The following is a 27,560-nucleotide window of genomic DNA, read 5'->3' as shown; positions in this document are numbered from 1 at the left end:
AATTTCTCTTTCTTTCATTGTTAGTGTATGAGAATGCAAGAGATTTCTGTGTATTAATTTTGTATCCTGCAAATTTACCGGATTCACTGATGACCCTAGTAGTTTTCTGGTAGCAGCCTTAGGGTTTTCAATGTATTGTATCATATCATCTGCAAACAATGAGGGCTTTACTTCTTTTCCAATTTGGAGTCCTTTTCTTTTTCTTCTCTGAGTGCCGCAGCTAGGACTTTCAAAACTATGTTGAATAAAAGTAGTGAGAGTGGACATCCTTGTCTTGTTCCTAACCTTAGAAGGAATGCTTTTAGCTTGTCACCATTGAGAATGATCTGTGTGTCACATGCATTTTCTACTTCTGATCTCACATGACCTTCGCTTTCACAAAATGATTTGGCTTCCAGAATACATCCAATGATTAAATAAATGCAGAAATCTAGATTTTAAAAAACCATGTGCCTATGGAAAATAATGTAAAACCTAATCTGGTTGCCACCACGTCCTGTACAGCTGCTAGTCTTACATGGCTGACCACTTAGCTTTGAGTTCCTTTGTGACAAATGCAAAACAGAAAACACAATTGGCAGAAAGTCTGTACAGCTAGTAACTGTGTCCAATACAGGTTTTCTCAGCACAGGGTTTGATGGGCGTTTCTTCAGTGGCTCATCATCTACATTTTCATAACAAGCACAGCAGTATATTTCATGAGATTTTTTCTTGCTCTTGTCACTTTGTCATTTTCCAGCTTGGCTTTTACAACCTTCTTTTTAAATCAACCACTTTAACACCCCAACCCAGCACCACCTTACCTAGTCCATTCCTGACTTTGTTCCACTTAGACCCTCCTTAAACTTCATCATGGAGTAACCACGGAATCAGCAAAAGTAAGATCAGGGTGGTTTGGTCCCTTGTCATATGGACTGTGGGGATGGCAGGCCCCACAGCTGAAGTGCTGAGTGGCCAGTGAAAGGCAGGTGTTGTCCATAACCAGTCCTGCCCTTCCAGTTCATGCCAGCAGTACTTGAGGGATGCGGAAAATTGGGGCAGGACCATGTTTTCCATTGTTAAGTCTCTCAAAAGTATTATGTGTTTTCTCTTCTTACTTGTTTGAGCTTGGTTTGCAGTATTTTTCAAACCTTCAGATCATCTTTAGCTTGGAACACCCCTGTGCATCTTACTTAGTATAAACTGAAGTGTGATAGTCCACACAATTTCTCTCCAAGAACAGGATCGTTTTTCTACCAAATTAGATTGAGAAGTGTTTCTTCAAGTGTCAAGGCAAGTTGGAACATTCTCAAGAGTAGAGAGTGATCCCTCCCCTCCGTGTGTCTGGAGACCCAGAGGTGTGAGTCTAGAATGAAAAGTGGGGCCTCTGTGGTCTATCCTCCTCTTTCTGGCTGCCTGGCTTGGGATTCCCACGGGCCAGCCTCCGCCGTCCCCGTGTCACTGAGAGCGTCAGGAAGACGTAAGGCGCCTGGGCCGGGGCGGCCTCCAGGGCAGCTCAGCAGGGTCCACGGGCCCAGGCGCTGTGAGCGTCCCTACTGTCAGCTGTGCTCTCCATCTTGAAACACATTCTTTCACAGAAGATGAAGCTGTGAAGCTGTTTCACACTCACAAGCATGGTTTATTCAGTTCAGTTCAGTTCAGTTCAGTTGCTCAGTCGTGTCTGACTCTCCGCGACCCCATGAATTACAGCACGCCAGGCCTCCCTGTCCATCACCAACTCCCGGAGTACACCCAAACTCATGTCCACAGAGTCGGTGATGCCATCCAGCCATCTCATTCTCCGTCGTCCCCTTCTCCTCCCGCCCCCAACCTTTCCCAGCATCATAGTCTTTTTCAGTGAGTCAACTCGTCGCATGAGGTGGCCAAAGTATTGCAGTTTCAGCTTTAGCATCAGTCCCTCCAATGAAAAACCAGGATTGATCTCCCTTAGAATGGACTGGTTGGATCTCCTTGCAGTATAAGGGACTCTCAAGAGTCTTCTCCAACACCACAGTTCAAAAGCATTGATTCTTCGGCGATCAGCTTTCTTCACAGTCCAACTCTCACATCCATACATGACCACGGGAAAAACCATAGCCTTGACTAGACGGACCTTGGTTGGCAAAGTAATGTCTCTGCTTTTTAATATACTACCAAGGTTGGTCATAACTTTCCTTCCAAGGAGCAAGTGTCTTTTAATTTCATGGTTTATTCAGGGGTGGTGCTTACTTCCATTCTGCCTTAGTGCTTAGGGTTCTTCCCCCTAAGGGTGGGAAATTTTGAAGAAAAGAAGCAAAGTCATTCCTCGAACACAAGTTTATATAACCTCTTAACACTGTAATGCTTTTGAAAGTTCAAATCCTTAGGGAGTGGGGAGGGATAGACATGGCAGCACCTTCCTCCTAGAGTGGTTATGAGGGTTCAGTGAGCTCATCCACGGAGAGCACACAGGGCTTGGCACGCAGGAAACGCTCAGCACATGGTAACAGTTCCGAGTGGTGTTTACTTGTTCTCTGCCTCCCCTGTTCCTGCCAGGACTTCCTGTAAACAGAACAAGTCTTCAGACCCCCATCTGCAGCCCTGCAGTCCCAGAGCCCTCGCTCAGCTCGGAGGGATGGGCGCTCATGTCGACACCTTCCCCGCTGAAACACACCATCATTTAACTGAGGATGCTCTGAATTGTAGTAATAAAACCCAGCATATACTGAGCCCTTATGGGGGTGCGGGGGCAAGCAGATAAAAGAAGGATCTCATCTAATTTAATATTCAGTAAGCCCATAAGGAAGCATTTACCTCTCTCACAAGTCAGAGAAGGGACCTGCCTAAGGGTCACCCAGCAGGTTAGTGTCAGAACTTGTATTTCAGGTTGCCTCTGACTCCAAAGCCTACAGCGGCCTTTGCCAGGACCCCATTTCTTCCTCCAGCTGTGAGCTGGATTGGATCCACAGAGAGCAGGACCATGGTGTTGGCACAGTAACCAGTGGGACAAGGCGAAAACTGCTGGAGAAGCAAGTTAGACTTCCCCGCTCCCAAAAGCAGACTAAAATCTCCGTCCCTTGGGTAGCTACCAGCTTTACAATAAGGCAGGGAGATGACGTAATTTCTCATTTGTAACATATCCCCGCCACCAGCACAAAGGAGGGGCATCTTTGCTGGCTGCATTCAGTGCTGGATACGGGGGTGCACGGTTGCATGGAGCTAAATTCTCCACAGTAGAGGCAGAGAGGAACCGAGACACCCCAAAGGAAGCTCATAAGTATGGAAACACTGAGGCTACAGGGAGAAGCCTTAGGGAGGTTGTCAGCCTAGAGCTGGCACTAAGGGCCTGAGGGGGTGTGCAGCCACTTGTAATAAATATTCAGTAAAGTGGCTCATTGATTGCTGGTAGCGTGGGTTTTCTTCCACGTGAAGGAAGCACTGCATCATGTTCCATGGAGGCTGCCCATGTATCTTATTAATCCTACTGTTTCTGATTTCTCAGGCAACCTCAGAACCTGTTCTGGATCCACAGCAAATCCAAGCATTTGATCAGCTCTGTCATCTCTACCGAGGAAGTTCCAGGGTAATGTTCATAGGGTTATCTAAATTTTCATTTCCCTGCTTATAATTACTGTTTTGGTAACGCAGCGTCCCAGGTCCTCACTCCAGCCTCCTCCTCCATCTGTAAGGTGCCCTGGCATCCCTGTCATGGTGTGTGGAGCCCTGACCCCAGGGAGCACTGAGAACTTGGCAGAGGATGCATAGTAAGTGGAAAGACCTCTGTCCCCTACTCACCGTGGGCTGAGGACACAGGAGGGCCTCCAGAGAAAGCAGGCGTAAGCCCAGTCCCTCACCTGGGAGCCTCTGTTTTTACTGATGACTGCCAAATCTGCCCTAAGCCCCAGACTCTGCTGTACATCTGCAGTGGCTGAATTTGTTTTGGCCATGAAAGATAAATGCCAAATTGTAGTGGCTTAACCAATATAGCATTGCAAATGCAGGGATCCCAGGCACATTCCATGAATCTCTCTCTAGATTTCTTCTACATTGTGGTTCTGTCATCTCTAATATATGGATTATACTCACATGGTTCAACATGGTTGCCCCAGCTCCAACCATCACACCTGCATACCTGTTAGCAAGGTGGAAGAAAAGGAAGAAGTTCATAAGCCCTCTATTTAACGATAGTTCCTAGAAACTGTGTACACCACTTCCACTTACCTTCTTTGTCCAGTACTTAGACAGGGGACCTAACTGCAGTGGAGACTAGGGAGACTGGTCTTGATTCCAAAAGCCCTAAAACTACTGAATCCTGGAACTAGAAGAAGAGTACCTATTTAGAGGGCTACTGGCAGTCACGCGCAACACTCTGCTCTTGCTTGCCCATGCCTGTCTCTGTGTGGCCTTCTTTGTCTGTCATCCAGTCACCTGCCAGCACCCTGGGCTCATCCTTCCCACCCCACCCACTCCATAGGGCGATCTCATATCTGTTTCTCCCCTTTCCTTCCAGCTCACAGAGGTCACTGCAGGTCTTCTGTCCCTTCTCTAGGGATTCTGCTTCTTGCAGGGCACCATCTCCAAGCCCCAAAGTCCTGTTACTCCCCTGGCTTATAACACTTTCCTGGCTCTCCAGCCCCTGCAGGTGGAGTCAAATTCAACCAGCTCCTCCTCACCCCCAGTCACACCTAAATTCTAGTCTGGCCAGATTTCTTCCCTGCGCTTTCCTCGAGCTTCACAGACTGGCTCTGGGCTCTTGTTTTTGTGCTGCACTCCCTTTTCCCATTCCCCACACACCTGCTAGGCTGGTGGCAGCCCAGAGGAAAATCGGTGTTCCATCTCTGAGAACTGGTCTGGGCAGAGGCTTTTCTTCCAGGAAGTTCCCTGACCTGGCCTCACCTCGCCCCTTCCCAGCCTAAGTCCGGCTCTGCCCCGGGAGGGGTTTCTGGGCCTTTGATTCTCAGGAAGTTCTGCTTCACACTATTGAGCCACTAGTTCAATTCAGTTCAGTTCAGTCGCTCAGTCGTGTCTGACTCTCCGCGACCCCATGAATCGCAGGCCCCATCAATTTCCAGAACACTTAAGGTACAAAAGTGGAAAACAAAAAATATTTTTGTGCTTGATCCTTTCACTTCAGCATCTGAATGTGAAAGAACTTCGTGTTTATGTAGCCTCTGTTGCCTGTCCTGGTATGGCATCATATGTAGTAGTCCTTGCAGAGAATGCCATAGGCTGGTGGCAGCCCACAGGGTTACAGAAGATGGGAAGTGACGTGGGTGGGGCTTGTGCAGAGCGCAGGACCCCCTCTGTAACCTGCTGGACAGCAGTGAGAGTCCCCGCAGGGAGCCTGGTTCAGGACTCTGCCTCGGACCACAGCCACGTGTCTGAGCAGGGCCAGGTGCTGGAGTATTTTAGGTAAATCAATACTGTGAACCAGGGCTCTTCAGATGTCTCCCCAGTTACCACAGCCACTGCAGTGAGTTTTCAACAGAAGGACAGACACATGTAAGCCTCCTGCCACTATCACCTAGGTGAGGAAAGAACCCTTATCAGAGGTCGGAGGGCAGTAAAGACAGACACCCTGGGGGAGGTGGGAAGAGAGCAGGTGACAGACGTCATCTCCAGGGGAGGCAGAACCTCAGGCACCTTGGCCAACCAGAAACTGTCCCAGGGACCAGAGCTTGAATCCCAGGCTACCCTCACCCCTGGGGTGACCCAGTTACTTCACTTCTCAGGGCTCTGGGTTTTTCACCCAGAAGGTGGTTGTGGAGAATCAGACACATTTCATGTAAAAGACCTAGTAGCATGATCTAGTAGCCTAGAAGGCACTGGCTTGCCCTGCTGTAGGTGACGGCTCAGTCCTCACAGCTGCTGTCTTTCCAGGTAAAGTTCAGGTGTGGCACTCCACTCTCCTCTGACCATCAAGGGCAACTTGGGGCTAGGTCATCAGGCTCTATTCCTGATCTTCCCGGCAGGCTAGATCAACAGTCTGCCTTCCTTGGCAGGTCTCCCAGCACTGAGCCTGTAACGGAGGGTGTCACTGGTGGACACCGGAGCAGGGAGGGCACTTAGAGGAGAAGGTGGCATCCGTGAGTGTCCCTGGAGGCCGTGAGTTTGAAGTGGCAGCTGGCGCGTCCATCGGGAGCTATCTGGATCATGAAGGCAAGGGCGCAGAGCCAGAGATCACCACTCACTCTGAGGAAAGCCCACTAAGGAGAAAGGGAGTTTGGAGTGAGCTGGGCAACAGGGTCACGTGCCCTCTGCTGAGGTACACAGCGTGAGGGAGGCTCAGAAAGTATCACAGTGCGACGTGCCTGTGAGACTTACCATGTCCAGCCTCCTCGTTGTTAAAGGAGGAAACTCAGGCCTTGCCAGAGGCCGTGAACATGTGCAGAGTCACCGTGGTGGTTAGCTCGATGCAGATGTGGGGTCCCTGCCTGCTTTACCTCCAGCCCCCGCTGACTGTGTCCCCTCCTCTGCAGCTGGCCCTCCTCACGGAACTCTCCCAGAATCGCAGTGGCGAGAGCTGCAGGCCATTTGGAGGGTCCCAGAGTGGCCCCGCCTTCAACAGCATCTTCCAGAAGGAGAACTTCCAGCTGCAGCTCATTCCTCCCCCGGTGACTGAGGACTGAAGTCTTTCCTGGGCCTGGAGCCCAGAGACAGGCCAGCAAGGGGAGGGATCACCCGAGGACTCCATGCCCCCAGCCGCAGAGACCCTGGCCCTTCCGATATTGTTGCAGCCTGGGCACCAGACTGATTTTGTTTTGCTTATTAAGCAAATGAACACGATGTACCTCCATCTAGTTATTTAAGGATATGCGTTTTTGTCTGTTGGGACTGTTTCCCCAAAGAGCGGAGAAGAGGCAGAGCTCTGTAGGCAGCAGCCCAGTCCATGGCCACCCCGGCCCGTCTTCTCCTGCTGGTGGTTAGTATGGGGTGCCGCTGCGTCCTGCTGCCAGAGGGACAGTGGTCGCTGGGCTGCAGCATCAAGGAAACCTGCGCTGGAGGGGACGAAGGGCCTGTGGGGGCCAGGGCACCTCCCTTTCCTCGTTTGTGTTGAAACAGTTTGAGTGTTAACATCTGCCATTTCTAACCATAAATGCCTCCTGTTCATGCCCTGCAGGCCTGCTGACTGTCTCACTCTCCACCTACCAAGTCACAAAGGACGTTCAGAACCATTGTGGCCACAGTGCAGTTCTATTATAGCTCAAAGTCAAGGGCCCTGACTGGGGCAGCCCTGCCTTTATTCCATAAGCAGCTGTGTCACAGGCTCCATCCAGACCACCAGCCACCCAGGCGCTCCTTGGCCAGGGCCCAGGCTGCCAGAGCAGGATTTTCACATTTCTTGGCCCAAGAACTTTGTACATCATTGAGCCAACCACTGCAGGAGACTGTACCACATAGGCAGAGACTAGGTGTCCATCCCGCGGACTCAGGGCCAGCAGGCTCTCAGAGCTGTAGAGCACAGACAACACCAGGCAAGTGCTGCGGTCCAGCTCCAGGTCCGACGCCCACAGTTCCGACCACCCCAGCAACCCTCCACACTCCAGCACTCCAGGTGCCAGGCCTCACGCTGGGCTCTTTCTAATCCTCCAGAACAACCCCCAGGAAATCGATGTAGAAACTACATAGAACTGCGAATAGAAAAGAAATCCTGCTTCTGTCACATCCTGGCTGTGATCCTGAGCAAGTCAGTTCACCTCTCTCAGCTTCAGTTTCTTTATAAAGAGTAAATGAGCCCGTGCCTGAGAACGCAAAGTGCAAACATGTGCCGTACTGCCCAGATGTGTGAGCTGAGCTCTTAGCACAGAACTCCCGCAAGGCGGTGGCATGGTGGGGGGGATACAAGGAGGCCACACTGGGGGGTGTGGAGGAGTAGTACAAGACCAGCCATCAGACACACAAGGGTCTCAACCCCATCCTACAGATAAGAAAGCTGAGGCTTACATGGGAAAATTTAACCAAGATGACACACAAAAAACAGCAGATCACAGATCTGAACTCAGAACTGATTCCAGAGCCAGTGACACCACTCCACAAACTCCATATCAGAAGGTTTCTTGATTTCTTGATGAGTCTAAAATCAAAGCCAAAGGAGCTTGACAATCTCAAAGCAAAACGCAGCGCTTGCTGCCCTTCCTCAGTTTATACTCGAAGGAGCCAAGGCAGTTAGTTCACTGCACACCCAAGCCGTTGTTCACACCAGGACCGGTGAACACCAGCACCTCTCTCCTCCAGCCCATCCCTGATTTATCAGTCCCAAGAGTCCCTTGTTATTCGGGTCACAGCACCACTGAACAAAGGCCGACAGCTTTATACCCAGGTCATGCCTTCTGGGTTGGATTTGAAGAGCCCTCCTGGCTCATCTGAGGGTAGGTGAGAAACCGACCCGCTGGCTGGGCACTGCTGGGCCCTGGGACGTGCCAGCCTGAGCTAGGCCCAGTACGTCCCCTCTCCTGGCACTTAGCACGTGTCCTAGTCTGCAGTGACATCGGGTCCCACTTCAGAGCAGCTCCACAGGGGAGATACAGCCAGGCTCTGCTGCGGCTGGGGCTAGGGGGGCTCACTGCAGAGGGGGGGCTCCCAGGGGTACAGAACAGCAGCCCTCGGCACACAATCCAGCCCACTGCAGAGCTCCAGCTGCTCTTCCAGTCACATGCCCACCCCTGGGCTGTGACAGGTGGCAGGAGGAAGGATCTTGGGGAGGCAGGCTCCAGGCACCCATGGGGAGGGCATGTACCTGAGCTGAGCCGGCTCCTCCTATGCTGCCCCAGGGGAGGGCAGGGGGTCCTCTGAAAGGAAGTTGGGGTCCTGAGAGAAAGGAGGGGTTCTGATTGGCCAAAACACAACAATGTCCATCACAGCCCGTTTCTTCTTTGTACCTGGTAAACAGTATTTGAAAGTTAGTTGCTCATTCATGTCCAACTCTTTGCGACTCCAGGGACTGTAGCCCACCAGGCTTCTCTGTCCATGGAATTCTCCAGGCAAGAATACAGGAGTAGGTTGCCATTTCCTTCTCCAGAGTATCTGGAAGGACCATCTGAAAATGGTTACTCAGCTCCCAGCTTCAGCAGAGTGCCCCCCTCCTGCCGTGGTGGGTGGGGGTAGATGCAGCCTCACCCAGTTCCCCACGGGAGGCAGAATGGACTGATGCAGACAGGCCTCTGAGAAACAAAGATAACATCTGCTCCCTCTGCAGCAAAGGTCCAGGTGATGTGTGGGAGATGCTTTAAAGGCAACATAGTACCAACCACAGCCCACCACGCTGAGACGGGGAGGGAAGGTGTTTGTGGAAGAGGAAAGCCAACAGGGGCGAATGCGTCAGTGAATAATTCAGAGCTTTGGGGATCCTTTTAGAAGCAGTATGTTTCCACTAGGCACTCCCCACTGAAAATGTTTTTCCAAAAGTGCATCTCCAGAATGAGATGCCTGTGACGCACGCACAGCTGCAGGAAAGGCCTGGTGTGTTGTCCTCTGGGCAGCCCGAGGAGGACTCCATGACCTTCGGGAGTCTGCGGGGAGGCGGCCCCACTGGGCCCCAGGGGGCAGCTCTGATTCATCAGAGGGTTCATCCAGCGGCCCCTCCTCTCCAGGGCACTGGTGGCCATCTTCCTGCCACCAGCCCCTCCACACTCCAGTACTCTCTGAAGCCTTCCCCACTTCCCCAGGTAAGTAGCAGTTTGACTCACCTTGTTTCCCCACTTGGGTGTTGTCCTGTCTGCCGCCATCGCTCCTGAGGGCACACGACTGTGTCTGGTCCACTCCTGCATCTTTCACAGTACAGTGCTGAAAGCAGACCGGCTGCAACCATCTTTTAAGTCTCTTTAGTGTAAACGTTTTATAGACACAAAAATTCACAAACCACATGTGCAAAGCTGGATTAATCCATGAAATAAACACCTGTATAATCAGCACCCAGATCAAGCAAACAGAAATGACCAGCGCCCAGATGTCCCAGAATTCCGTTCATCACCCCCCACCCCAAAGTCAGCCACCATCGTGCAGTATAAAACCATACTTTTGCCTGTTTTGAACTTCATATAAATGAAGTACATTTACTCTTTTGGAAGTGGATTTTTTTTTTTTTACTCCAATTATGTCTGAGATTTATCCATGCTGTTCATTCTTATTGCCAAGGAGTATCCCATTGTATGAATACACAATAACCTATCCATTCTATTGCTGATGGATGATTGGGCTGTTTCCAGTACTGTCTTCCTGTCTTTTTGGTGGACATACGTATGCATTTCTGTCGGGTCTAAACTTAGGAGTGATTTTTCAGGGTCAGAGGGCAGGTATAATTAACAGATTTTTGAGCATATGCTACTGCCTGTGTGGATAAACGAACGTCTCCAGCTTCGGGGACAAAGCCAGTAGCCCCTGTTCCTACCTGAAATCTGTTCCCTCAGAACTCTATGCCACATCCATCTCAAAGGTCAGAATTTGGTGCCGATAATCTGGAGGGCCAGATCCCAGCCCCTAGCAACCTGGAGGACCTCATGGTTTGCCAGCCCAGCCTCTCTTCTATACAAGAATGAGTCAGTCCATCATTCTTCAATATTCCCCCAATCCACTGCACCTGCAACAGTGACTTCCTGACTTCCAGTCAGCTTCCTCCCTTCCTCCTCCCCGCCGCCAACCTTGCCATGATGCCGTTACTCCCTTTCTGAGGCCTCTGTCAGGCTGATGTGGAGCCCACGTGCTCTTCTGTTTGACTCAGTACACACTGCAGCACTAGGAATTCGCTGCCTGCATGTGACTCTTCGGATACATGGGGTGAGGCTAAATCCCCCGGGGAAGAACTGACCTTCAAGACCCCCAGTGATTTCTAGTTGGACCCTCTGATCATGTGCTGACCTCCTGGCGACCTACAGAGATGCCCACTCAAGACCCCATGTTCACTGGGGCCTTGGTCTCTTGGGAAACCCCAATCCTTCCTACATTTAGTGAAGCTCCTACATCAAGCTACAGTCACCACTCAACAGTCTAGATTCCCAGCAAAACCAGGCTCTGAAGATCCCTATGAATCCCACGTGGCCTCAGGAAGCCCACCCTCCAGACGTACCACAGAACCCCAGACCTGGGTCCTCCCAATGGTTCCAGGCCTCACCGCATGGCCTCAGAGCACTGCTGTGGTTCTTCCAAGGTCTTCTGCCGACACATGGTGTACCTACGTTTGCTTGATGAATTAGTTCACACAGACTCTAAACACATGGGCCGAAACCCTTAGTCTACTACATGGGGCTCTTCCTTGTTCACAGCTGGGTCATCAGAGTCAGGGGCCACAGTCCCCTGGGGTCAGCTGCCCCCAGGAGGCAAGCCCGAGGTAGGTGAGGGCTGGTGCTTACCACAGGAAGCAGCTAGTATCCAAGGCCCCACTTCAGTGAGGCTGGGAGCAAAAGAAGGTAGAAGCCACTAATACCTAAGGTGCTAAGATTTGAGGCCAATTCCCAAGAGGGTGCTTAGATCCAGGGTGGGCCACTCCTGAGCCTGGTTTCGGCCAAATCCAGGGGGAGGTCAAGCCAGGCTGGGCAGAAAGCTAGAGCAGTAGACAGAGGTGCATCAGGTGATGCCCAGAGGGCTGGGCTGTTGTTCCTGGATGCCCCTGCCTAGAGTCAGGGCTGGGAAAGGCTAGGTTTGGGGAGGAAACAGATAAGGGAGAGCAGCAAGAGAGAGCAGGCGTGACTACAGGGCCTTAACCAGTGAGGGCTAACACCAGCTGAATTTGGGTGTTTGGACCAAACTCTGGACCTGCTGCTGCTGCTAAATCGCTTCAGTCGTGTCTGACTCTGTGCAACCCCATAGACGGCAGCCCACCAGGCTCCACTGTCCCTGGGATTCTCCAGGCAAGAACACTGGAGTTGGTTGCCATTTCCTTCAATTCTGAGCGACTCACCTGCCTCTACTGTCAACTGAACTGTGGGATGCTTCAGCCATGAACTCATGAAGCTATCCTGTCCTACCTGGCACACACGGTTGCTGGGTTTGGCAGGTAAGATGGTGTCTGTGGAAATGCTTTGCTAAATTCCCCTTCAGGTGCTGTGTGGCTTCGAGGATCCACGCCGCTGCACTTTCTGCCATCATCCTGCAGTGACTGTCCAGACCTTCTGGGCGTGAATCTTCTGGGATGCTCGCACACTAGGTGATGGCTCGTGGTCAGCGAGGGCTGAAATGTCCCACCAGAGACCTTCTGATCTGCCGTTGCCAAAGCCACACACACAGCTTCAGGCCGGGAACTGAGGACATGAGAAGCAAATACCCGCTCCAGCCCCAGCTCAAAACCCTTCCGGTCACGGGTGGAGGCCTGGACTGCGGTCCCTCCCTCCCTCCCTGGGGAGGCCAGGTGGCTCCAGGACACACAGTCCGTAGCCCAGCCTTCAGGAGCCCCCTCCCCAGGCAGGGGAGCAGGCGGGAAGCTGCCCAGACTCGCGGGATCCCCACTCCCTCCCACAAACCTCCAGCAGTCTCGGGCTCCACCTGCACTGACTGTCCCGGGACTCAGTATCTCCCAGCTTGCGGAGTTTGTTTCCCAGTCTGTAAGTAATTATCAACTCATTCTTTGAAAACTAGGAAAATTCCAAAAAGCGAACAGAAAAACACCATGAATATGCAGGCATATACTCCTATCTGCCTGGTTTCTGAACAATTCTGACTTCTAATTGCTTCCCTTTGGCATCACCGACTCTGTGGACATGAGTTTGAGTGTACTCCGGGAGTTGGTGATGGACAGGGAGGCCTGGCGTGCTGTGCTTCATGGGGTCGCGGAGAGTCGGACACGACTGAACTGAACTGAACTGACCCTCACACCCCAGCAAGCCCGAGTCCTAAGGTCCCATCTTACCCCTTCATTCAGCACAGAGTTGGAGTGGGACTCCAGGGGTTAAAGGCATCACCAGTTCCCAGGGACTGAAATGTAGTGAGGACAAGATGCTAAGTTTACTGCAGAATAAAAGCATGTGCAGTCAGCACCTGTAAGACGCTACAATGAGATGCTTTCTAGAGCTCGGCAATACAATTATGTAGAGTTAAATTAGCAGAATGCACACACAGTTGATGAGATTAGCTGTCTACAGAAGTCACTTTAAAAGATAAGTTATCTTTTGTGAAGGCAGGAAGAGCTAGCCTAGATTCTTGATTAAACACAGAAGCAGCAACGGCCAAATCCAAGCACTGAGATGTCTACAAAAAGATGGCGTGTGCGCACGCATGTGCGTGTGTGTGCACGGGGTGGGGCTCCATGTGAAGCACAGAACAGCAGGAGGGAGGGAGAAGCCTGGCAGCGTCTGGATGAGGAAGGGGAAGGTGTCCTCTGGGTCAGGGACAGAAAGGGCACCCTGTGCCCTGCTGCTCGCCCACTGTCTGCCTCCTGGCTCAGCCCCCAAGGTCCTGAGAGTGGGAAGGCCTACAGGAGGAAGCAGACGGCCCAGCACACAGGCTCCACGGCCAAGGTGACTGGGTTCAAATCCAAGTCCCACGTACTTGCAGGTTGCACCACTCTGGGCAAATGTTTGCTTCCTGAGGCCTTTTCCTGGTGTGACAGGAGGATACTGCAATCTCTCCTAGAGGGCTGCTGTGGGGATAACTCAGGAAAGCAGAAAGGTAGCTGTATCATCATTACTATGAACAGTGGTATTACTCTTATTACTGATGAACAAATTTATTTAGCACTCCCCATGAGGTTGTTCAGTAAAAGCCAGCCCCAAAGCTGCTCTGCTCTTGGTGTGAATAAAAAAATCAAGCTCTTGAACCTGCCATGCTGAGCCTTGGTGACCAAGTGACCAGGCCCCGAGGCTCAGCAGGGCAGCTGTCACCCTGGCTGCCAGCCTGCAGTCAGAACCGTCTTACGTGGAATATGTGAGCTCAATACACAGAGTGCAGTTCTGTGTGAAATAAATCCTATTTGTGAGGGAACGTAATTTTTATTTGTATAAACCTAATGCAGCCAACAAACAGTTATTTAAAGGGTTCTGGGAGTTATCATGAGTGCTGAGCGTGAGTGTATAGTGTACATAATAATTATACAATAATAATTATCTGCAATAAGTTTCTGTAAAATTTAAATGGAATAATGATATAAATGACATTTCCTAGCACAAAGGAAGCACTGATATGTTTCACATTTTCCAAATGAGGTCTTTTTGTTTTTCATTTAGCTCACACTGTGTTACTATTTAATCAGACAGAACTTCTCCAAAGGTGGGGGTGGAGTGGGGAGGAAGGATATTCCAAAATTCAAAATAGCATATTTGTGCTGGTAAAAAAGGAAAAAATCACGTTTATTTTACAAGGTAGTATTCTCCTAAAGTATTATACAGAGAGGAAAGTTGAGCTGTTTGTAGGAAAACAAGGTAATTTTAGGAAATTAGAGAAGAATCAACATTGTGCTTAAAACTTGAAAACAGACAGGTTTTAAAAATCACACAGTAAGTTACTATTACAAGGTACGAACAGCCTTAGAAGTACATATGAACACCATGATATGGAAGCTCAGCATTAAAACCGCTAGTGATGATTTGCTTTTAGACTTGTCCAGTCTATGAAGAGGGCACTTCAATCTGAACAGAAAGAACTCAAAGCGTGACCAGAGACAGGACCCTTTCCCAGTACAGCCAACTCTCAATTACCCATGATAATGAAAGGGAGCAGTGACACTGAAATTTTCTAGAGGTTAATTATTCCAAAGTTAGTTCTGAGTGCCCTTGTACTCATGTTTGAGTGTGAGAAACACTGACGTCCCTGGGACTGACAGCACTGACCAAGAGCACAGACCGCCCACTGCTCGCTCTCTCCCCTCCTCTCGGGAAGAGACAGCGCACACAAAAGCCGGAACAACCGCTTCTTCCAGTGCCGACACCACCTCTGGAGCGGGGGAAAAATCCAAACCGTGTCAGCAAAATTTTGCAAATAAAATGCAATAATAAGTGTTGACAGTATAAATATTTTTTTTAATTGTGCTTTTATTCCCCCTTGCCTAAAAGTATTTATACCTCCAAAAATATCTGGGTATTTTGACAGCTTTCTAAATTACCTGGTTGCATCCTATTGCCTAAGCAGAGAGATTTGCATAAAAGGAGGTTATGATCAAAGGAATTATGATGTTTCACACAGGCCAGGAAGCAGAGATTAAGAAATAAAACCACCACTCAAGATAAAATCAAATCCTAGATCAAATCCAAAAAGGTACTTCAGGAAAACAACTTCATGGTTTTGTTCTGGTCCTGGTGATTTTATTCTGTACTGTATTACCTCGAACTACAGGTCGTCCCCTTCCAGGAATGCAGCAGTTTTTCTAAAGAGGTTTTTCTCAGATTTGCATTTCAAATCTTGAATATACCTAGATTTTTTATTGTAAAGCTTCCATTGTCAATGTACCAAATAGTTATAACCACAAAAGCATTTTAATTGCTTTGTTATTTCTCAGAAAAGTCATGAACACATGTGAAACTCGAAAATGCTAAAAGAAATCTTGGTTCGATCAGAAAGCTAAACTCCACACAGTACTTATTTCGTATCTTCTACCTAACAGCTTTTACACCAACTTTCAAAACGTGGGAATGGTGTCAGTTTTTGACAAAAGCCTGAGAGAGCAGTTTTTCCATCCACACAGCCCAACTCTGCCCCAGGTGAGCAAAGGTCCAAGCAATAAAGCTTTCATGTCTCTCAATGTACAAGTGTGAATCAAAAGCCTATGTAACATAACCGTGTGCAATGTCTATAATACACACTGCAGCCTAAACAGTTTCTAAAGTGCCTATAAATATGCTTATACAAATGAGTAACACAGTATCAGGATTACAGAGAGATTCTTTCATATAATATAGAACAGAACAGGCCTAGAATTTAAGTTGAAACTACATATTTTTATACCCTTACCAGTTGTTTTGGAATGCAAGCATAAAGAAACAGTTCTGGTTCAATCATATATGATTTTCAGATAATTATTAACAGTGATAGAACAAAAAAAGTTCTTGCTTGTGCTTATTTAGAAAAGGCTATTTTGAGATCCAGGAGCATTTTATATTTAGAATCCAATGGGATGTCTCCAATTCTATAAAATTGATAGTAGTAAGTGAATCTTAGTGAGTTTTTAATTATAAAGAGTTTGTGCGAGTATTTAAAGTGATTATCAACTAGTGTTAAATCCAAAAATTCCATTAAAATCCTGGCTAATCTGAATGGCAGCTCAGGAGTTTTAAAAAACAGGAACCTAGGCAAAAGTCGTAGATACAAATGTGAAGGGCCCAACCCTGACACAGCCGGCCTCAGAAGTGTGGCCCTGAGCCCATGGACTCCCATGGCTTTGGAGACCTGGTGGTTGACCCCAACTATCAACACATTAACAGATGGAGGAGAGAACGGACAGGAACAGTGCAAACAGAGCCTCGTATTCCTGTCCAGGGATGAAAAGAGCTCACCCACGGCTAGGTGCAGACAGGACGCTGATTGCAGGTGGCCAGTCAGTCCTGGCGGCACCGAGAGCCCACAGCAGGGCTCATCAGCTCTTTGTCCCTAAGCCTTTCTCCCCACACCTGCCTCTGTCGCACTCTCCTGGGCCCCGCTGGCCCTGGAGCTCTGGACACCATCTTCTCGGGCTGATGTGTTGAGTCTTTATGTTTCAGTAAGTGGGAACTTTATGCTGGCTGCATTCTCACCTAGCACACAAAGTGTTAAGTAACACTGCTTTCAAAGGAATACGCACACTCTGCTTTCTGAACCCTTAAGGATGTTTAGGGCACCTGAACCTAACAAAATGTTCTAGCCAGTCATGAGAACTGCACATACAACTAGGAAAGCAGGTTCTGCCTGGAGAGGTTTGTGCAGGATGCCAAGTGGAGGCTTCAGGAAAGGACACAACAGGCCTCTTCTTGTTTCTTAAAATATGAACTAACGTGACACAGAAGAGTCGCATCATGATGCCGACAGAGCACAGGATGCTGCCAGAGAGCACGCTCGTGGAGAGTTGGGAACAGGAAATGATTCTGTCTCCAACCTGGACAGTTCAGTTTCATATGGCCGTATTTCAAATTTCCTGGATTCTTCACTATGCCTCACAGACAGTACATTTGGAGAAATGGCAGATAACCAACTCACACAAGAACACCTGTTATAAATGGATATTAGGAGCAAAATTCTGACGAGAGCTAAATAAGAAAGAATCAGTCACTATTTTATGTGTGTAAGAAAAGAGAACATTTACAATAGCCCGTGAGTATTACTGTAGTAAAGGGAATGAATATTACACAAAATATTTTCTCCTGACTTAGCAGTGAACTATTTCAACTGTTTTTGCATTGGCATAAAAAATCCATGCATCATACTGAATTCTAGTCCATTTCTCACCTAAGCCATTCTAATGCTTCATACAACCAAATGAAGCAGAGTTAATCAAACCTATTAGATTCATTCCTAATCCCTAAAGGACTGCTGTCTTTAGCATTTCCATGCTAACTAAAACTATTATTGATTTTTTTCCTTAAGACATCAGATGTGGCTGCCTCCTAAATATAATACCTACATGACTTCCTAAAAGTCTCCCGCAGATTTGAACAATTTTAAAAAGCAGGGAAATGTTGGGGAAGCCACCCCTGAAGCCAGCTCAAATGCTACTCCTTCTCCAGCTAGCCCAAGCCAGGCGCATCTCTGCCTCCCCCGGGTTCCCAGGGCACTCCAGGTCCCCTCACCTGCATGGATTACCTCCCCGAGTGGACCATGCATGGTCCCTTCCTGCTGGGGGTCAGGCCTGACTCATTCTGTATCCACACAGCACGCTGGAGCGGGGATAGGCATTCAACCTAAGCTGGACTGAGCATGAAACAGATGATGTCATCTCTTCTGGAGCAAGGTCTAGCCCAGCCCCAGGTCATGGAGGGCTGGTTGTGCAGACACCGCCTTAACTGGGGGCTGAGCTGGCCTCCAGGAAGCTGTGGCAACGCTGGCCCACAGCCAGTGCAGGCAGCAGAGAGACGAGGAAAGGAGAGAATGGCACGCACCAGAGCACACCCTGAGCTGGCCAGGGGAGCATTTTCCACCCGGACTAGCAGGGTAGCGATGCTCATCAGCATGCCAAAAGGACTGCCAGAGCGTTGTTCTGCGAAGAACTGGCTATTTATAGAACAGTGTCTCCTTCACTCTGGGTATCTCCTCAACCTGATCCATGACGCTCTGTGATCAAAGTTCCCAGTGAAATTAAGGCTGGGTCACAATTCATGACACCAGATGCTACATAGAAAGGAAGTGAAGATACAAAAGAAAACCATTTATAACAAGAGCATGTCTTAGTTATAAGATGAATTTAAAAGTGAAGCTACATTAGCAGACCACTGAACTGCTACGGTTGTTACAGAGGGGTAGAAAACACTGCACTGGAAACAGGATCCATCAGACAAAAGTACAAAAGCTCAGCGTGGGTCAGAGGACGTGGCTTCCCGCCTGGACCCTCACACGGTGGTTTCTATTGTTTCAATCACTTCCAGATCAGACTGCGAGGGGGAAAGGAGGGTGCACTCGTCTGGCTCCCAGCTGCTCTCTGGACTGTAATCTTCCTCTGAACTCAGTTCTGCTCCTTCTTCCGTGTCCTCGTCACACGATTCCACATAGTGAGCCCCGATCGCGTTGATCCCAGAGTCCTCGGAACTTGAGGGAGAAGAGCAGTGATCTATTTTTGGTGTATTGCTCTCTTTTGAAATAAAGGCATCGTGTGCAGAGACCTCCTCGGGGCTTATTTTGTGGGAATGTGGCGCCGGCTGCTTCTGCACGTAACACATCTTCCCATTAATACATTTAACCTGATAGTTGTCAATAAAGAGGTCTGAGATCATACAGTACCTTGGCGAGTCAGGGGGGAGAGGGGGCTGGAAAACAGATGCAAATTTCAGAAAGTGTTCAGTGAGGGAGACCGAAATCTGAATGGTGTTCGCAGGCTCCCGAGGCTTCGCAGGAATCTCAGTGCTGGGCAGCTGTTCCACAGGGGTCATCGGCTGATACACATACTTGCCTGTGGGGACACAGAAAGGCAGCTGAAATCTGAGAGTGCTACGCATACTAGGGTAAGGCAGCCACAATGGCTTCTCTCTGAGGACTCAGAATGTTTTTAAAACGATTTCAAAACCATCTCCAAAGAAACTAAAAATAAAATCAACATGGTTATAATCAATCAAAAATTCAGCATGGTACATAAACATCATGGTGTTTTCATCTAAAAACTCAACACACTTTACAAATCTTAATTTTATATTTGAGTCTTTTTAATGCCTCTGGAGTAGGTGGGTGGATACTATCATCCTTATTTTACAGGCATCTTGAAATGATCTACCCATCATACCAGAATAAAGAACGTTTACAATATAATATGGTAAAAATACACTGTAAAATAGTATTGTTGTTATTCAGTCATGTTCAACTCTTTGTGACCCCATGGACTGCAGCATGCCAGGCTTCCCTGTCCTTAACCACCTCCTGGAGTTTGTTCAAACTCATGTCCATTGAGTCGGTGATGTCATCCAACCATCTCATCCTTTGTCATCCCCTTCTCCTCCTGCCTTCAATCTTTCCCAGCATCAGGGTCTTTTCTAATGAGTCGGCTCTTTGCATCAGGTGGCCAAAGTACTAGAGTTTCAGCTTCAGCATCAGTCTTATTTTATGGTGTAAAACAGTATAATATACCATAAAATTATAATTCTATTTTATCTTTAGTGATTAGATGCTAATATAGAAACTTAAACGGGGTTCCCCGGTGGCTCACCAGTAAAGAATCCACCTGCCAATGCAGGAGACTCCAGTTCAATCCCTGAATCGGGAAGATAGATGCCCTGGAGAAGGAAATGGCAACCCACTCCATTATCCTTGCATGGGAAATCTCAAGGACAGAGAAGCCTGGTGGGCTTCAGTCCAAAGGGTCATAAAAAGTTAAACAGAACTTAGCAAGTAAGCAACAATAGACATTTAAATTTTATTAGCAGGATTATGGAAGATTTTCATTCTTCAGGTTTCTAAATGTAAATCAGAATACACACACACATATTTAATAGATAACAGCCTATAGGATTGTCCTGGTCACCCTCAGTGGCTGGGGTAAGGTGCAGAGTATGAAACGATCTCTTTTAAAACCTAAAGCTCATCAGTGACCTAAACAGGAGATATTCTCCCTAATGCCAGCTTCACAGGCACAACCTTAGCCAAGCAGAAGTAAAGGCACAGGCAGATGCAGAGTGACCTGCAGAAAATCAAGAAGCTTAGCCCCAAACCTTCCCTCTTCTCTGAACCCTCAAGTGTTTCTCACGGAATTTATGTGGAAGTGAAACCTAACTGCATCTGTTCCTACTGTCTCTTTCCTCATTTTCTTCACTCAACAGTTAACAAAGCCATCTCTGCATAAAGTGTTAAGAAAATAGCGATGACAAATACCTAGTCTGTAAGCCTAACCAAAACGATCACATGGATGACAGCTTTGTTTAACTTAATGAAACTATGAGCCATGCTGTGTAGGGCCACCCAGAACAGACGGGTCATGGTGGAGAGTTCTGACAAAATGTGGCCCACTGGAGAAGGGTAAACCACTTCAGCATTCTTGCCTTGAGAATCCCACGAACAGTATGAAAAGACAAAATGATATGACACTGAAAGATGAACCCCCCAGATCAGCTGGTGTCCAGTATGCTACTGGAGAAGAGTGGAGAAATAGCTCCAGAAGGAAAGAAGAGGCTGAGCCAAAGAAGAAACAACGACCAGCCTTGGATGTGTTCGGTGGTGAAAGTAAAGTCTGAGGCTGTAAAGAACAATATTGCACTGAAATCTGGAATGTTAGGTCCATAAATCAAGTAAACTGGAAGTAGTCAAAGAGGAGATGGCAACAGTAAACACTGACACTCTAGGATAATCAGTGAACTAAAATGGACAGCAGTGGGAGAACTGAATCCGGATGACCATCGGATCCATTCCCCTGGAGGAGGAAACGGTGACCCACTCCACTATGCTTGCCTGGAAAATCCCATGAACAGAGGAGCCTGGGGGGCTACAGTCCAGAGGGTCAAAAAAGAATCAGACATGACTTAGTGACTAAACAATTGTATCTATTACTGGGCAAGAATCACTTAGAAGAAATGGAGCAGCCCTCATAGTTAAAAGACAGTCTGAAATGCAGTACTTTGGTGCCATCTCAAAAATGACAGAATGATCTAAGTTTCCAAGGCAAACCATTCAATATATTACAGTAATCCTAGTCTATGCCCTGAACACTAATGCTGAACAAGCTTAAATTGAACACTTCTATGAAGAACTATAAGACTTTCTAGAACTATCACCAAAAAAGATGTCAAATTCATCATAGGGAACTGGAATGCAAAACTAGGAAGTTAAGAGACACCTCGAGTAAACACAAGTTTGGCCTTGGAGTACAAAATGAAGCAGGGCAAAGACTAGCAGAGTTTTGCCAAGAGAATGCACTGGTCTCAGCAAACACCCTCTTCCAACAACACAAGAGACGGACTCTACACACAGACATCACCACATGGTCATACTGAAATCAGATTGATATTCTTTGCAGCTGAAGGTGGAGAAGCTGAATACAGTCAGTAAAAACAAAACCTGGAGCTGACTGTGGCTCAGATCATGAACTCCTTATCGCAAAATTCAGACAACTTGAAGAAAGTAGGGAAAACCACTAGGCCATTCAGGTATAGCCAGTCCCTCCCATCAGCAAGCTTCCACAAGCTTCTTATCTTTATCCATCACAGGGCAGATGGAATTTTAACTTACACTCAGATTACATCATGCGAAATGCCGTGCTGGATGAAGCACAAGCTGGAATCAAGATTACCAGGAGAAATATCAATAACCTCAAATATGCAGATGACACCACCCTAATGGCAGAAAGCGAAGAGGAACTAAAGAGTCTCTTGATGAAAGTAAAAGAGGAGAGTGAAAAAGCTGGCTTAAACTCAACATTCAAAAAACTAAGATCACGGGATCTGGTCCCATCACATCATGGTAAATATGGGGAAACAATGGAAACAGTGACAGATTTTATTTTCTTGCACTCCAAAATAACTGCAGATGGTGACTGTAGTCATAAAATTAAAAGACACTTGCTCCTTGGAAGAAAAGCTATGACCAACCTAGACAACATATTAAAAAGCAGAGACATTACTTTCTTGACAAAGGTCTAGTCAAAGCTATGGTTTTTCAAGAAGTCAAGTATAGATGTGAGAGTTGGACCATAAAGAAAGCTGAGTGCCAAAGAACTGATGCTTTTGAACTGTGATACTGGAGAAGACTCTTGAGGGTCCCTTGGACTGCAAAGAGATCAAACCACTCGATCCTAAAGGAAATTGGTCCTGAATATTCATGGGAAGGACTGATGCTGAAGCTGAAGCTCCAATACTTTGGCCACCTGATACAAAGAACTGACTTATTAGAAAAGACCCAGATGGTGGGAAAGAGTGAAGGCAGGAGAAGGGGATGACAGAGGATGAGACAGCTGGATGGCATCACCGACTCGATGGACAGGAGTTTGAGCAAGCTCTGGGAGTTGGTGATGGACCGGGAAGCCTGGTGTGCTGCAGTTCATGAGGTAGCAAAGAGTCAGACAGGACTGAGTGAATGAACTAACTGATTAAGGTATGACCTAAATCTAATCCCTTATGATTATACAGTGGAAGTGACAAATAGATTCAAGGGATTAGATCTGATACAGTGCCTGAAGAACTATGGATGAAAGTTTGTAACACTGTACAGGAGGTGGTGATCAAAATCATCCCCAAGAAAAAGAAATGTAAAAAGGCAAAGTGGTTGTCTGAGAAGGCCTTAAAAATAACTGAGAAAAGAAGAGAAGCTAAAGGCAAAAGGAGAAAAGGAAAGATATACCCATCAGAATGCAGAGTCCCAAAGAATAGCAAGGAAGAGATAAGAAAGCCTTCCTAAGTGAACAATGCAAAGAAACAGAGGAAAACAACAGAATGAAAAAGACTAGAGATCTCTTCAAGAAACTCAGAGATACCAAGGGAACATTTCACGCAATGACAGGCACAATAAGGTACAGAAATGGTACAGACCTAACAGAAGCAGAAGAGACTAAGAGGTGGCAAGAACATTCAGAAAAACTGTACAAAAAAGATCTTAATGACCCAGATAATCACAATGGCGTGGTCAATCACCTACAGCCAGACATCTTGGAATGTGAAATCAAGTGGGCCTTAGGAAGCATTACAACAAAGCTAGTGGAGGTGACGGAATTCCAGTGGAGCTATTTCAAATCCTAAAAGACGATGCTGTGAAAGTGCAGGATTCAATATGCCAGCAAACTGGGAAATTCAGCAGTGGCCACAGGACTGGAAAAGGTCAGTTTTCATTCCAATCTCAAAAAAGGGCAATGCCAAAGAATGTTCAAATTACTGCACAACTGCAGTCATTTCACATGCTAGCAAGATAATGCTCAAAATTTTTCAAGCTGGCTTCAACAGTGCATGAACCAAGCACTTCCAGATATACAAGCTAGATTTAGAAGAGGCAGAAGAACCAGAGATCAAATTACCAACATCCATTGGATTGTAGGAAAAGCAAGAGAATTCTAGAAAAACATCTACTTCTGCTTCAATGACTATGCTAAAGTCTTGGTCTGTGTGTATCACAACAAACTGTAGACAATTCTTAAAGATATGGGAATCCTAAACCACTTCACCTATCTCCAGAGAAACCTGTATGTAGGTCAAGAGTAACAGTTAGAACTGGACATGGAACAATGGACTGGTTCAAAATTGGTAAAGGAGTTTGTCAAGGCTGTATATTGTCACCCTGCTTGTATAACTTCTATGCAAAGTACATCATGTGAAATGCCAGGCTGGATGAAGCTCAAGCTGGAATCAAAAGACTGTCAGGAGAAAAATCAACAATCTCAGATATGCACATGTTACCACCCTAAAGGCAGAAAGAAAAGAGGAACTAAAGAACCTCTTGATGAAGTTGAAATAGGAGAGTGAAAAATCTGACTTAAAACTCAACATTCAAAAGTCTAAGATCATGGCATGTTGTCCCGTCACTTTTCGGCAAATAGGTGGGAAAAAATGGAAACACTAGCAGATTTTATTTTCTTGGGCTCCAAAATCACTGTGGACAGCGACTGTAGCCATGAAGGTAAAGATGCTTGCTCCTTGGAAGAAAAGCTATGACAAACCTAGAGAGTGTATTAAAACGCTGAGACGTCACTTTGCCAACACACGTCTGTATAATCAACATTACAGTTTTTCCAGTAGTCATGTTTGGATGTAAGACTGGACCAGAAAGAAGGCTCATCACCAAAGAATCGATGCTTTCTAACTATGGTGCTGGAGAAGACTCCTGAGAGTCCGCTGGGCAGCAAGGAGATCATACCAGTGAATCCTAAAGAAATCAACCCTGAATATTCACTGGTAGGACTGATGCTGAAACTGAAACTCCAATACTTTGGCCACCTGATGTGAAGAGCCGACTCACTGGAAAAGACCCTGATGCTGGGAAAGACTAAGGGCAGGAGAAGAAGAGGGCAACAGAGGATGAGATTGTTGTATGGCATCACTGACTCAATGGATGTGAGTTTAAGCAAATTCCAGGAGATGGTGAAGAACAGGGAAGCCTGGCATGCTGCAGTCCATTGAGTCACAAAGAGTCAGACGATGACTGAGCGACTGGACAGCAACAAAGTATGATTTAAAGACATAAATCTGGAAGAAAAAGTGCTAAAAGTCCTAGAGACTAAAGCCACAAATGTGTGCACCACCCTGGGTTTATTCCTAGTGTAACTGATTTATCAATCAGTCCATGTGATATCGTCCATGAATACTTATGACTATTTTTTAACCTCAGTGCTGTCGCCATTTTGGACCAGGTAATCCTTTGTTGAGGGGCTGCCCCTTGCACTGCAGGATGTTTGGCAGCATCCGTGGCCTCTGCCCACTCGATGCCAATAGAACCTCCTCCCAGGTCTGACATCAAAAATGTCTCCAGTTGTTGTTACATGCTCCTGGAGGCAAAATAACCCTTGTTGAGAACTGCTGGTTTAAGACCTTCTCATGAGCATCTCTTTGTAGGCAAATCACAAACTGTGCTCTGCTCTCATTTGTTTTAGTTCTCAGTCAAATTGAAAGTTCTAGAATAGGGATCACATCTGTAAGGAAAACTACCTTAGATTTTTGAAGAGAAACTTTAGATCAGACATGTAAACAGCAAACTGTGCCAGAGACAGTACGACATCACTCATGTATTAAGATCAAGCAAGCCTGCCTATATGTTTTACCTCTGTTTCTTGGCTCCTGTACACAAAAGTAGGCTTAGATGCCACAACTTCTTTCTAATTACATTATTCTAAAAATAAACTGGGTTTCATTCTGGAGTAAGGGAACTTCTCTGGAGATCCAGTGGTTAGGACTCCTTGCTCTCACTGCCAACGGTCTGAGTTTAGTCCCTGGTCAGGGAACTAGATCCTGCATGCTGCATAGTGCAGCCAAAAAACAAAAACAAAAAAAATTAATTTGGGGGTAAAACTGTTAAACCTTTGGGGTCCCAGGTCTGCTTCCAAGTCTGGATATATTTCACACAAATCCTACAGTTACCAAAAATACAAGCAAGAAGAACCACCATGCTTCCTTGGGAAACTGTTTTAAATATATCAGGAATCTTCAATACTGTTATCTGTAAAGGAGGGCATTACTCCTTGTCAGGCAAAGTTCAAGTCAGGCAAGATCTAACAGTTTGTTATGGCAGGACCTCTGCCTCTAAGCAGAGAGAGCAAAAAGGCAGACCTTCAAGCCTCACCTCTGATCCACCAGCCGCAGGATTAGAGAAAGATGAGGTTGTGCAGGAGACAGAGAAGGGACTGGGAGAATTTAAGGGCCTACTGTCCACAGAGTGGTGAACACAACACCTGAAATGGCGGTTTGATCTTTGCACTCCTTGGCTGGTAGACTGGTGGTTACTGAGTTCAGGAGGCTGCAGGTGGCAGATGCTCAAGAAATGCCTGTTGCAGTGATTAAACACATTCTGTCCCAAGAAACCCACTTGTTATGGCATAAGAGGATCTTAAGACCGAGAGGGACCAGGGCTCTGCCTCATCCAAAGGTGGAGAGCATCCTGAAGCCTGACCCTGGGCCTTGTCTCCCCAGCCTCTCCTACACTCACTTAACCCTCCTTGCTGCCCCAGCCCCTTGCCCCACTTTGTGTTTCTTCATAATTTGCCTTTTTTTCCTCAGTTCTTCTACCTGTTACTCTCTCTAATCCTTTCTCCTTCAAAGTACCATTTTTCTTTCTTGAAGTATAGTAAGAGAAACGCAGCTTGGAGAGAAAGGTGTATGCTGCATTCCAGATAACATTTTCTTCTACAAGTTACACTGACTGACTAAATGTGCTTATTCAGAGCTGAAACGACAGCCTGTTATCTGGTGAAGTTGGGGTACAGATGCAAAAACGTGGGCAGAGAAGGGGTTTCTGGCCACTTAGCCAGGAAATTCAATAATCACTGTATTCTCTGAACAACTGTCTTAATGAAAGGTTTACTGTGTTATTTAAAGAAAAAAAAATGGATACCAACTTTTAAAACTTAAATCCCTAAAAGGAAAGATACTCAAAGACAGTCAGGGCTTGGAGAAGAGAAAAGTAAAGACAGCGAGAAAAGAATCTAGACACCACAGTGACCCAACATTCCACCTCTGGGTACACACCCAGAAGAACTGAAAGCAGAGTCTGGAAGAGACATCTGCACCACACTCCTGGCGGTGTTATTTGCAATAACCAAAAAAGGTGGAAGCCACCTGAGGGTCCATCGATGGATGGCTGGATAAACAAGATATATGGTATATACACACAATGCAATGCTATTCAGCCTCAGAGAGTAAGGAAAACCATACCATAATGTGGATGAACCCTGAGGACACCATGTTAAGTGAAATAGGCCAGTCACAAAAATACAAACACTTTATGATTCCAGTTATATGAGTCACCTAGAATAGTCAAATTCACAGAGAAAGGAAGTGGAATGGTCTTTTCCAGGGGCTTAGGGGTTAGAAGGTATGGGGAGTTGTTGTTTAAGAGGGATAGTTTTGGTACCAGTTTTACAGCATGAAAAGAATTCTGGAGATGGATATTGGCAACGGTTGCACAACACTATGAATGTACTTAAAACTGCTGTGCTGCTACTGCTGCTGCTGCTAAGTTGCTTCAGTCGTGTCCAACTCTGTGCGACCCGACCCCATAGACGGCAGCCCACCAGGCTGGGATTCTCCAGGCAAGAACACTGGAGTGGGTTGCCATTGCCTTCTCCAATGCATGAAAGTGACAAGTGAAAATGAAGTCGCTCAGTCGTGTCCGACTCTTAGCGACCCCATGGACTGCAGCCCAGCAGGCTCCTCCGTCCATGGGATTTTCCAGGCAAGAGTACTGGAGTGGGGTGCCATTGCCTTCTCCGAAAACTGCTGTACTGTATACTAAAAAATGGTTATGATGGGAAATATTATGAGAATTTTAGTATAATTTAAAATAATAATCAGTATGATTTACTCTATTAGCAGACTGAGGATAAAAATCTGTATGATGCAGAATATATGAAGAATTCTTACAACTCAAAACCAGGCAAAATAACCCAC

General features: G+C 47.0%; 3 protein-coding genes across 11 annotated transcripts in view; 1 reads left to right on the top strand and 2 right to left on the bottom strand.

The window, feature by feature from the left end:
- Positions 1–7,075, top strand: part of VPS8 (VPS8 subunit of CORVET complex) — a 313,442-nt gene extending 306,367 nt beyond the window's left edge. For 6 of the 8 annotated variants that reach the window (XM_088838472.1, XM_055408827.2, XM_055408831.2 and 3 more), the window contains 2 exons: positions 3,461–3,541; positions 6,438–7,075. In XM_088838472.1, the coding sequence (XP_088694598.1) occupies positions 3,461–3,541; positions 6,438–6,587 (231 nt within the window). In that variant the 3' untranslated portion in view covers positions 6,588–7,075. Of the gene's footprint in view, positions 1–3,460; positions 3,542–5,960; positions 6,118–6,437 lie in introns of those variants that run through there. The other 2 variants (XR_016038004.1, XM_088838475.1) reach the window with 2 other exon arrangements.
- Positions 2,018–18,074, bottom strand: LOC129545087 (uncharacterized). Of its 2 annotated transcripts, XM_088838502.1 has the most exons (4): positions 9,645–18,074; positions 8,696–8,837; positions 4,045–4,090; positions 2,018–2,520 (listed from the first exon to the last, which is right to left on the bottom strand). In XM_088838502.1, coding segments are annotated over exons 1-4 (312 nt in total). In that variant the 5' UTR covers positions 9,767–18,074; the 3' UTR covers positions 2,018–2,518. The 2 variants fall into 2 exon arrangements, with proteins under 2 accessions (XP_088694628.1, XP_088694624.1); XM_088838498.1 differs by having other exon boundaries at positions 2,018–4,090.
- Positions 18,075–18,230: 156 nt separating this feature from the next.
- The window catches only part of C1H3orf70 (chromosome 1 C3orf70 homolog), a 109,700-nt gene continuing 100,370 nt past the window's right edge, over positions 18,231–27,560 (bottom strand). Inside the window, exon 2 of the mRNA XM_055408872.2 lies at positions 18,231–18,949. Coding sequence (XP_055264847.1) covers positions 18,393–18,949 — 557 coding nt within the window. The 3' untranslated portion in view covers positions 18,231–18,392. The remainder of the gene's footprint in view (positions 18,950–27,560) is intronic.

Source organism: Moschus berezovskii, chromosome 1, assembly GCF_049115385.1.
Source record: "Moschus berezovskii isolate FMDL1 chromosome 1, NW_MosBer_1.0, whole genome shotgun sequence".
Taxonomy (NCBI): domain Eukaryota; kingdom Metazoa; phylum Chordata; class Mammalia; order Artiodactyla; family Moschidae; genus Moschus; species Moschus berezovskii.
This window is presented reverse-complemented; position numbering and strand designations above follow the sequence as displayed.

Excerpts from the sequence above, each read along its gene's own strand:
- LOC129545087 (XM_088838498.1), bottom strand. The coding sequence starts at position 9,766 with ATGGTTGCAGCCGGTCTGCTTTCAGCACTGTACTGTGAAAGATGCAGG. Across the intron at positions 8,838-9,644 it reads CACCCAAGTGGGGAAACAAG|GTACAAAGAAGAAACGGGCT; the intron begins GTGAGTCAAACT and ends ACTGTTTACCAG. Across the intron at positions 4,091-8,695 it reads GAGGAGCCGGCTCAGCTCAG|GTATGCAGGTGTGATGGTTG; the intron begins GTACATGCCCTC and ends CCTTGCTAACAG.